We start from the raw sequence: 11,585 nt of genomic DNA, 5'->3' as shown, positions 1-11,585 counted from the left end.
GTGTGCTTCAAAAGGTCCAAAATTGGGCTGCTCGACTCGCGACTGGCTGTAATAGACGTGACCACATCACTCCGTGTCTTAAATCCCTTCATTGGCTTCCCGTCCGCCAACGCATTGATTTCAAGATATCGTTGCTTATGTTTAATTGCCTAAATGGTACTGCACCAAGCTATTTGACTTCCCTTGTCGCGCGCTACGAGCCACCCAGTTCTCTTCGTCGTTTGTCCTCCCGTCCTGAGCTTGTTGTACCAAGAATCAAAACAAAGAAGTATGGCTCCACCTCCTTCTCATATGCTGGCCCAGCAATCTGGAACGCATTACCCTTTTCCGTGAGATCTTCTACAACGTTGGCACAGTTCCGCTCCTCCTTGAAAACCCATCTCTGTCGTGTTGCTTATGAAAACTGAAATTTATATGCTTCCTCTTCCCCAAGTCATTGCCGTGCCTTTGTCCATATTATTTGTAAAAGTGCACGTTAAATATGCATTACATTATTATTATTATTTATTATGATGGTGCTATCTATGTCTCACTCTGATATCGCTAACTACTTGTACCCTTAGGTTTCCTATCCGATTTTAATTTTTAACATTTGACATTTTATGTTTTTCAAATACTTTAGGCAGACTTACATGCAGATTTAGAAGACACGTCATCACAGTGTACTACTATTACTCCAGTACTGTACATACATTTAAAAGTATACTTACATCATTAAGGCAGGGTGGCAGGGTAACGTAGAATGGGGAAGCGTCGTTGGTTCAATCTTTCAATTGATTCTTTACAGCTGGACTTTTTGTTACTCCTGCTACTTCGAAGTTTAAGGTCTTCCTCTAAGTTCTTGCCAATTCGTCGGTCGGCTCAAAAATTCAACGCTTCCCCATTCATGTCATGATGAAAGTAAACTTTACTTAGTTACCGGTGATGGTATAGTCCACTGCGATGACCATCTTCCCAATATGCATGTAATGAACTCCGTAATAAGTAATAGCAAAAGATTTTGCCAACACTAATATAATTATATACTAAACGATTAAATAAATTTATAAGGAATATTTTTTTCTGCGTCAATCAAAATAGGATTCAATTTGGTTTTATAAAGTCAGAATAAACCAATTCTTACTTTTTTTCGAGTCTGTCAGACTCACAAAAAGACAATAATATAGCCTATATCAAGCATTTTTTAAAAGTTAAGGTTCCTATTCTTAGTTTGGCCAAATATTCAACAGAATGAAAGGGGCGGCTTGAAAAAATTCCACGCCCATATCCGCCCATAACCGTTGGTTTGGAGAACTGCTGAACTTCTAGATCCAGAATCAAGATATATTATATAGCCTATTATACGTCAAACTTCTCACTTCTATACGTTCAATTTGGCGGTTTGAGTGCAACCCAAAGTTGCCTTTGTAATATCACTTTTTATTTACTAAAGTAAACTAGATTTTTCTGTTTTGACAAGTGAAGACATTTGTGAAGTGAAGAAGAAAATAGTGTACGTGATCATTTCAACATGGAAATCTTTCGATTACATTTAGGCCTCATTATTAAGATTAATATTGTCATCCTTGGGAACATTATTTTATTTCCTAATGCCTATTCCCATAAAAGGCCTATTAAGGATTATAAACCAGCATTGAGTTCTGAACAACTTGTATTTGATCCTCCTCTTATCAGACAGTTGCCTGATATAGTTATGGCAAAGGAGGTAAGATCAATCAGTATTATTTATTCGACTGAAAATTAAAAAAAAAAATCTAGAATTTAACATGCATAGAAAAAAATATTATAAAAAATACAAAATTATATCATTTTAGCCTATTTATATACTTTGAATATTATAAAACGTTTTTATTTTACGATATTTTAAAAAAATCGCAATATATACTATATTATTATATTATGCTATATTAGCCAACTATGGAATTATGTCTTCCGCGTATTGATTTTAGTCTACATTTTCTTTTCGTCCAATATGTTCCCAAATCAGATATTTCAAGCGGGCACAGTGAAGAGCAGCAATACGAAAATTATTTTGTTCTGGAACTTGTTTTACAACCAAACGGACATGCCATTTGGTTTTGGTAAATCCCCGTTCGTCAAAGCAGGTTGCAAAACCAGCAACTGTTTTGCAACCAACGACCGACATTTATTTAATCAAAGCGACGGAATCATTATTCATGCTGGCAATTATGAAGAAAGCGATTTGCCTAAACATCGCTTTCCGCACCAAAGATTCATATTCTTCAGTCAGGATTCACTTTCTGATGGTTTTCAGCAATCGTGTTTTTCGACGCCCCATTTCTGGAACTGGACAATGAGCTATCGACGAGACTCTGATATTTATCTTAGTATGCCCTTTGCTTGGTCTTTGAGGAGGCGAAATAACGATTTATCTGCCATCGTGAACGATTTTTCTCAGAAAAAATGTCTTCAATCGGCGAAGAAAACTAAACTGATTGCATGGTTTAACTCAGATTGTTCGACGCAGAGCAAGCGAGAAGAATATGTTAAAAAGTTAGGCGAGTACATTCCTGTTGATATTTACGGAAAGTGCGGCACACTAGTCAATTGTTCATCACGAAACGATCCTCGTTGCGACGAACGTGTACTACTGGAACAGTACAAGTTTTATATCGCTGCAGAGAATTCCCTCTGTCCCGATTACATCACAGGAGAATTTTACCGTGCTCTTATCAACAACGTCATTCCAATAGTTTATGGTGGTGCCGATTACACACAGTACGCTCCTTCTAATTCGTACATCAACATTGCTGACTTTAAATCGCCTAAGGATTTGTCCAAGTACCTTCTGTTGCTGAGCAGTAATGAAGCACTTTACAACAAATACTTTCAATGGAAAAAAGAATATGAGCTGAATTGGAAACCCCCTACTGCTGGTTGGTGTGACCTGTGCGAAAAACTTAACGATCCGACACAGAAGAATAAAAGCTACGAAAATCTGTCTAAGTGGTGGCACGATGATGTTCCTTGTTTAAAAGGATCGTCTTTTCTAAGTTTAATCCAATCTGAGTAAATTGTATACATATGTATAATATATTCTGCTTATGATTTCTGTTGTTACGGGCTTACGGCATATACAACTCATAAATACACTTTTAATAGTTATCTTCTCATTAGGGGAGAACGGGGCAATGGTAGTGTGTAATTTGGCACCCACCGTTTTTCGTCCTCTTGTGACAGAGGGACTGCATTTAAAAAATTACCAGTTATATTCTTCAATAATGCGCACCTTTAAAAAAATACTGAAATAGTCCAAGTAGTATGGTAACAAGAAATAAAATAGTTTTTCTACCTTTAATTCGTATCGTCCATTTCGTTTTCTTTTTCTTTTGTGGAATTCCCTAGTTAACTTAAAATTTAAGAAAAATAAGTTTCTGAAGGAAATTCTTTCTCTTTCAGAAACCAATTTTTATTTATTTTTATTAACAAAATTATTGCTTGAAAACGCAATAATAACAAAGAAATAAGAAACCTTTTTTCGGGGCAACTTGTGTTGCTGAGTTAGAGATTGGAGGGAAAATTTTTCGGAAAATTTACTTGATGATGCCATCACCAGGTGTTCTTTTACCCCGTAAGAATAACATGGGCCGTCCAACCCCGCGTACATGAGCATGTTGCCCCCAGATTTGACCCACCCTCCTTCATTTTCTAAGCGCATTTGATTTTAAACAAAGCAAATTTTCATAAACTAAAATACGCTTTCGATTGCTAATTTTTTCCTCTTTTTTTAAAGCCTAGCGGGGATAAAAAAATATTGAGAAATAAAGAAGTGAGGGCTCAAAAACTAAAAAAGCGCCAACTAGTACTACTCTCCCCAACATATTACCGAAGACCTACGGCCACAAATTGGTGATGGTAAAACCCGAACAAACTTTGACAGTTTGAGCTATAGTATAGTCATCACGTTGTATATCTATAAGAGAAAACGTGGATTTTAAACTATAGCTTTAGAAATGTCTCTATATAATTATTTATGTGTATATTTGTTGCTGCTTATATTAAGATAATACACATTTTATTTATTATTATTATAATATTATAGGTCAAAATAAAGCAGGGCACGAGAAAAGTATATTTCGGAATTTTTTTAATTGACCCCTCGTGTTGGCCAAAGACCGAATAACAATCACATCTGCACACACCATATATTATTCTTTACAGCACCACCCCAACTAAAACTATACCGCATTCTTTATATCACTATAAACGCGTGATAAATGGAACTATAAATTAGCTTAGGAATATACCATTGCTGCTAATAAAGTCTCCGGCAAGTTAACGCTCTCTTGCTAACAAGGTCACCGCGCGAGTTTTTCCTAAGACTTTTTCCTATAAGAAAGTCTCCGAGTTAACACTCTTGCTACGAAAGTTTCCGAGTTATCACTCTTTTTTAGAAAGTCTTCGAGTTAACACACTCTTGCTATAAGATAGCTAGTCTCTGAGAGTCTGAGTTAACAACCTTCCAATAAGAAAGTCTCCGAGTTACCACTCTTTTACTAACTGTTCCGGGAGCGAATATAGCCTACTATTGTCATCTATAGTACTACAATGCCGCCAATGCATGTCTCATTCAATTATCACTCTCCTATTAAACATTTTGTTTGCTGTATTTGTTTAAAAACTCGAATCAGGTTTTTAGCATGTGCTGTATACAATAATACTCTTTTTAAACACGCTGCATAAGAGAAGTCACGCTGCTCATTTACAGCTTAATAATGTAACTTGCATATTAGCTCAGGCTCTCTTTCAGCATGCAGCATGAAACCCATATAGTGTAGCTATATATTCGTTTTTTGAACCAGGAATATACTAGTTAACTCAGTATTTATTCGAGGAAATTCAATCCTGTTTTTTAATATAATAGCCTAATTCGTAAACAGGCCTAACATTATTCGATGAACTCATTTCTAGTCGAGGGGTCACCGACTCTTTTTCCCGTGTTTCACTGATTGGGGAAAAAAGGGAAATTTAATGAAATTTAGGACAAAATGGGAAAAAATACGGGAAAATTGGGGGAAAAAATATTTCCCATTTTTACTTATTGAGTTCACTTACGTAAAGAGTCGTGTTAGATAATTTGACTGCAATTCAACTATTTTCAGTTTGTGTAATAGGTAAAAATTTTCGGCTTTCATAAATGAACATTGATATTTCATTATTTGATCTTTCAATGGTTTCAATCGACAAAAATTATATTTAGAGATCAGAAAAAACAGAAATGATTGAGTATATGTATGTTTCTTGAGAGTCAAATTGCATTTTAACAAATCAATCGAATTTTTCTCTTACAAAGCAAATAAATTTTAATTTAATCGAATTTTTTAATTATACATTTAGTAGGCCTAGGCCTATTCTGATGGGTTGTGGAAAAAAGATTATTCGGCCTACACATTTTTCGTTAAATTGTTACAGTTAACATGGTTATAGCTCATCAACCATGCAACACTAGGCCTATATAGAAATGCTGGTGACGATCTCAACGCGATTATCGGCGATTAATAACCGGACAATAAAAACTTTTGTTCTTGTATAGGCCTAGCTGGAGAATTATTTTGACTTTTCACTCATTTTCCCCGCTAAATAACAGCATAATAAGATATGAATTTTAGTTGTGTTTTTGGCATTTTGGATAGCCCAACAGTGGCCGGGGGAACAATATATGAACTATATATGAAGAGTTATTAGGTATTTTTTTTCTGTTATTTAGGAGTTCTTCTCAAAACCTAGAAGTTAGCTACATAGTAACAATTCATAAAATTCTTCGTTGAACTAGGCCTATATTGTAAATAATATTTTATTTTATTTCTCACACAAGAAATAAAATCGTACCAAATTAATTATGTAACTCCCACTCGTAGCTAGGCATATTAGTACTAATTCAAAAACCGCAATTTCAGTTAAATTCTGTGAAAAAATATAGAGCCCAACTCGAGTTTATTCGAATTATGATTTTATGTCAAAACAAGAGAAATCGAATTGAAGTTTAGAATTCATGACTATTTAGAATCAATTCGAATATAGTCTACCGCAGTGTGGTAGGAGTCTTGAAAATTAACATTGTTTTGAAAGTTAAAACACGTCGTTTGAATTATTTGAAAACTCGAGATTACATTCGTATATAGATTGCCAAACCTATACTTTAACCACCACAAAGACAAATCCACGGAAATGTCAAGAAATGTAATTTTGTTTTAATTATTTTAGCTAAACTGGAATCATATGTTTGCCGTATTTGCTGCAGCCGATGCCACATTTGCTGCATGTTGCCAACATAATTTTTATCCGTATTATCCGATATAGCAACAGTTTCATTGCTGGAATAAAAGAATTTTGAGTCAATATTTTAAATAGTAGCCTATATGCTTTGCAAACATATAATAGTAGCGAGCACGCACAACACAGGTGATTCGAAAAGAAATATACGTGAAATAAGTTTCACGCATTAAAATCTTTATTGAGCAATATAGGCCTACATAGATTATTTTATATCAAATATGTTTTTGCCAAAAATTCCTGGTTGTATTCTATTGTTGGACAAAAATGACGTATTGTACAGGAAATACTTTGAATGGGAAAAAAATTTCGAGGTGATAAATCGACCCATGTATGGCTGGTGCGATTTGTGTGAGAAACTGAACGATCCGACACAAAAGAACAAAAGTTACGAAAATGTTGCGTGCCAAATGGTGGTATGATGATATTCCTTGTTTGGCGGGATCATCTTTCATCAATTCGACGAAGAGATCGTTCATTTATATTAGATGTTTTGATGCTTTAAATGTGTTGATGTCATACACACATAGCACTCCCATTGGAATTTCCTAAATTCATTTAATAGGCTATAATTATAACAATCATAAATGGTAGCCTATTGTGCATATCACAGCTAGCATAGTTTAAAATTTTAGTTAAAGTTTGCATTTTCTAATCTTACTTAGACACAGCCTGCTCCTGCTGTTTGTTATAATTACCTCGATAATTACAGCCCTTATAAAGTTACTTGTGCATCAGGTTTTATTGGTGTAGGCTATAATCATATAATGTAGGCCTGTATATTTATTGATCCACACATTGTTTTTATGTACACAAACAATAACTGAAGTTAATTATAATCAAATTAAATCTTATCTTGAAATCGAGGAATGGGTGCTGATATGTACTTCGGTAAATTGCTAATACAGTTGGCAGGGTTATTGCTCACCCACCACTCTAAAATGTCGTTGTATGTCGTTGATGAAACTTGGCTATCATGGGCCAATTTACAAAGATGACACCATCCTAGCTTAAGGTTCAAGTGGACTGCATAGTCCCGCTTCCAGTCAAAGTAGCGCATGTACAGTGAATCCGTTTCGCTCAGTAGTAGAAGGTAGCGACCAAGTTGCTTTGGAGAAGGAAAGTCTTTGACGTCAATAAATGAATGAGGTGGGGCAAATTTCGTGTAATCAACACTGCCCATAACAATCTATTTAAAAAAAAGCATCAGATAGAATTTGAAGCCAATTATTCGTTTAATTGTTGAATAATTTACAACTGTGTGACTGCGTGTCTGGCGTTATACCGCATTGAATCATTACAACCGATTACAACATGATTCTTTTAAAAAAGTGACACTTAAACGACTTACAGGTACTGCGTCATAAATGAGAGCGATGGCCAGCTTTTCGGTGACATAATCGGTGCACAGCGAGTTCTCGAAAGCGATGTAGAATTTGTAGTCTCTGCGGATCATTTCCTTGCAATGCTTTCGGTTCGAGCAAGTCAAATTACCGCACTTGCCGTAAATGTCCACCGGTATGTATTTACTCAGTTCTCTGACGTAATCCTCGCGACGATTTGGAGTCACGCAGTGGGACACGAACCACGCCACCAGTTTCTTTTTGCTGGAAATGTTGACAAGCTCATCCTTCTGGTAGGGTAATGCTGCTGTTATTCCCTGACGAGGTTGGGGGTACGAGGAGGTCAACGTGCTATTTCGAAAAGACAAAACTACGCCGTAAGAGTCACGGTTAACGATGTCCGAATCCAGCCGATACGTCATGGTCCAATTAAAGAAACCGAAACGGGTGTGGTTATGCAGAAGCGGTCTGTAATCGGTGGTGGCCGGGGGTTCCATTTCAAAGAAGACGAATCGCTGGTGTGGAAATCGATAAGTCGGTAAATCTGTCAGGTTCATGCCTTGAATGGAGAAGATGACGACATCACTCTCGTTGAATAAGCTCCGGTCGTCAGTCGCGTAGCAGGTCGCCGTCGGACATTTGGCATTGACAAACGGTTGCTGTCCAAATCCGAAGGTGAAATCTTTTTTGCCGAAGAAGCTGTTCCAGTAAAGAATCGTTTTCAAAACTGGCAAAACACTCTCATGCTGCTGATTGTTGACCAGCTGATTGGCCAAAATGTTGTCACCATTTTCAATCAAATCATCTCGAACCTTAATTAATAATATGACATTAACATAAGTAATAGGCCTATAGTCTAAATGTTTTCTTAATGAATTTTATTACTTCTTTGATGACACTACGTTGCCCGAAGAAATTGATGAAGATGTAGTAGCAGAAGAACAAGACCACTAAATAACGATACATTTTTCGCCATAGAAACAGGGAGATGAGAGATGAGAGAAGCATCAGGCGTTTGGTCAAGGAAACCATTTCTAAGATTGTTTTTCAATTTTTTTAAAGTAAAATAATTGAGCGCAGCCGCAGACACTTGTTATCTGAGTCCTTGTTCCGTTGCTTGTGAGCGTATACTCTCTTCCTATACGTGCAATACGTTGTACGTATATAGGATTCAATGCGTTTCATGCTCAAATTGACTCGTAGTGCTGCCCTCTACCTTGCTGCATAAAGTGTAAGAAGTAAGAACTGGAGGTTGATGGGGTTGGCGTTTCCTCCGGTTTCCTCGTCACATGTTATTTGGTTTGAACAGCATAATCGGCATAACCGAATCACTAATCGTTTTGTTGCATTTTTCTCTAAATAATCAGTTGTGGGACAACACAGAACTTTGAAACAACTTGTGGAACAATTCGTGATGGTGGAAGGTCTCATAATGCCGTTCCAGCGCAGGGCCACGCAGGGCGCAGGACGCCAAACAACCGTTTTCTCAGATTTCTATTATTTGCTAGAATTATTCGATGTGTAAAAATAGTCCCATCAACTCTCGGCTATTAAAACACTTCAATATTAAGGTTTTAAATCTGCATGGTCTCATACGTCGTGTAATAGTGGGCTTATAATTACAGACCTCACGTTCTAATTATTTTGAGTTCAAAAGAATGTGCTTACTTTGTTTCTTTACAGCTATGTATATGTCGTATATCAGTATATGTAACGCTAAAGGTAATGGCAATCAGCCTTTCTAAGGTAATGGAAATCATCTGTTAACAGATGATTTCATTCCATTTAATTTAAAAACAGATTAATAAAAATTTCTAGGGGGTATAGGGCCGTATAGCTCAGAGAAATAGTTTCCGACTTCAGATCGTCGGATTGACCCCGATTCCAACCCGACGTTAGCGTATGTGACTCGACGTCGCCGTCAGTTTATGAGTAGTAGGGTGCCGGGTACCCCCTGTACGTAATAATATTTCCGTAATAATATTTCCTTTATTTTATTTTCCATTGTACAGAATGAATGTGCTATGCTACTCAGAAAGACGCTTTTCGCCACACCTTGATAACCTGCTCCCAGGAGAAGAAAATTCTCGGCATATGGCCTTTTCCATTTATTTGTTGGAACTATGAAATTTGGTTGTTGCTGAAATAACTACGAAGATTTCAATTATTTCCTCAGACAAAAAATACTTTTACGATTTTACTTATGGACTGATGGATGATAGGCATAAAAGAGTTGTTCTCTATTCTTTCAAACCCTTATTCAGAGGCTTTTTGTTCTAAATGTGAAAATTGTGACGAACGAACGAATAATTTATTCAGCTGCCAATCTGCCAGTTTGTGTCAGCTACAACCATCATCGAGCATCATCTTGGCGGCACAACATATTTTCAAAATAAAGTCAACATTTATTTTAGGCCGAACTCCAACGAACAAGTGCTATAATGATCCGGTCAGGTTGTTGCGTTCGACAGTTCTCAGAGCACGGAATCATTAAATACTGATGGATGACACGATAGGTTCTGCTGAGCGCCTGAGCCGCACAGAAGAATATATTTTTTTATCTCGAGGTCGGTTACTGCTGACTTGCTACCCGGTGCCTTTGAATTTATTTCACATCAGAAACTGTGACATGCAACCCGATATAATATTGACGTGTAGCTCGGTAAGTCAATCCGAAATCTATAAATCAATTCCGTCCATCTAGGATTAGCGACACATTCAAACAAAGCAGTTAAAAAAATCAGAGACATCTAGTGAGTAAAGTAATGATGACTTATTTCTACAGGCAGTCTTTTTGCGCTCAGATAATAATAATTGTCAGCTACCTGCGCTGCGTTAGCAAGATACCCGAAGGGCTGTTAGCCTGTAACTGTTAGTGATTTTTTTCCATAAAAAAAAAAATAGAATATGACCTATCTCCTACTGCAACTAGGATCACTTAGCAATTGAAGAACTCTGATTTCGTTGAGAATAAATTCTAACCTGCTGAAGTCTTTAACGGGATTTGAACCTTAGACTCTGACGTTCCAAAAACAGCCTGTACCACTGAGCTACTAGGTAATGCGAAGGAAAAAGAAATAATATATTCTTAGCCAATACTGTTTTAGGATATGATTTACTTCCGGAAATAGTAAGGAAATGGTATAATGGATATAGCATCTAGCGTTGTATGAAAATGTCCCGTGTTCGATTCCCACTTCCGCCAAATTGCCCTCCACTGTTGTCCCTCATATCGCCCTGTATAATATAACTTAACCCAAATCAAACAACTTAACCCTAACTCTCAACGACTAATACTAACTTCTAACAACTAACACTAACACTCTAACACTAACTATACTAACAATTGATATGCGCGGCATACAAAAAAAAAAACATGAGATAAATTCGTTGGGGCAAGTCAGATCGATTATCATTGTAAGACGTAGGACAATCTTGTACGCCGCAGTACTCGAATGTTGGCTACTTCTGTAATAGACCGGTATGAGAGATGACGAACCCTGAATGACAAAACCCTTTTTCTTCTTTTTGAATGACATTAATGAAATCTTTAACTAACTCGGCATCAGAGGAGATGCGCTGAGAGGTTTATTAATGATGATAACGACGCTTAAGGCCGGCCGTTTTCCCCCTATAGGTCTTCTCTTTTGACTGCTTGCTGGGAGAGAGACGAGGGCGACATATATACCTGTGGGATATATTGCGTGCCGTCAGGTCGTTATTATAAAAATCGGAGAAAAAGAGCACGGCGTGAGGTCAGCAATAAAAATAGTTAAAACCTTCATTTAAACCAATAATGACAAGTGCTGTCTGTGTGGCAAGTTTATAAATCTATAAATCATTACAATGGACTTTTTCGGCCGTCACTGTGTGACCCATACGCGGTGCACTATCGCGACTTGGATAACTCTTCTTATGCTTTTAGCATTACTATTGGATGACCCTGCT

General features: G+C 36.8%; 2 protein-coding genes across 2 annotated transcripts; one reads left to right on the top strand and one right to left on the bottom strand.

The window, feature by feature from the left end:
• Positions 1 to 1,972: 1,972 nt before the first annotated feature.
• Positions 1,973 to 3,034, top strand: LOC124322839 (alpha-(1,3)-fucosyltransferase C-like). The gene has a single exon (XM_046784302.1). It carries the CDS (start codon positions 1,973 to 1,975, stop codon positions 3,032 to 3,034), a length of 1,062 nt encoding a protein of 353 aa, XP_046640258.1.
• Positions 3,035 to 7,138: 4,104 nt separating this feature from the next.
• On the bottom strand, positions 7,139 to 8,669 carry LOC124322823 (alpha-(1,3)-fucosyltransferase C-like). Its single transcript, XM_046784301.1, has 3 exons — positions 8,523 to 8,669; positions 7,646 to 8,449; positions 7,139 to 7,483 (listed from the first exon to the last, which is right to left on the bottom strand). Exons 1-3 carry the CDS (start codon positions 8,667 to 8,669, stop codon positions 7,139 to 7,141), a joined length of 1,296 nt encoding a protein of 431 aa, XP_046640257.1.
• Between the last annotated feature and the right edge of the window lie 2,916 nt (positions 8,670 to 11,585).

Source organism: Daphnia pulicaria, chromosome 1 (genome assembly GCF_021234035.1).
Source record: "Daphnia pulicaria isolate SC F1-1A chromosome 1, SC_F0-13Bv2, whole genome shotgun sequence".
In the NCBI taxonomy this organism is placed as follows: Eukaryota; Metazoa; Arthropoda; class Branchiopoda; order Diplostraca; family Daphniidae; genus Daphnia; species Daphnia pulicaria.
Note: the sequence above shows the minus strand (reverse complement) of the source record. Positions and strands in the feature narration are given on the sequence as shown.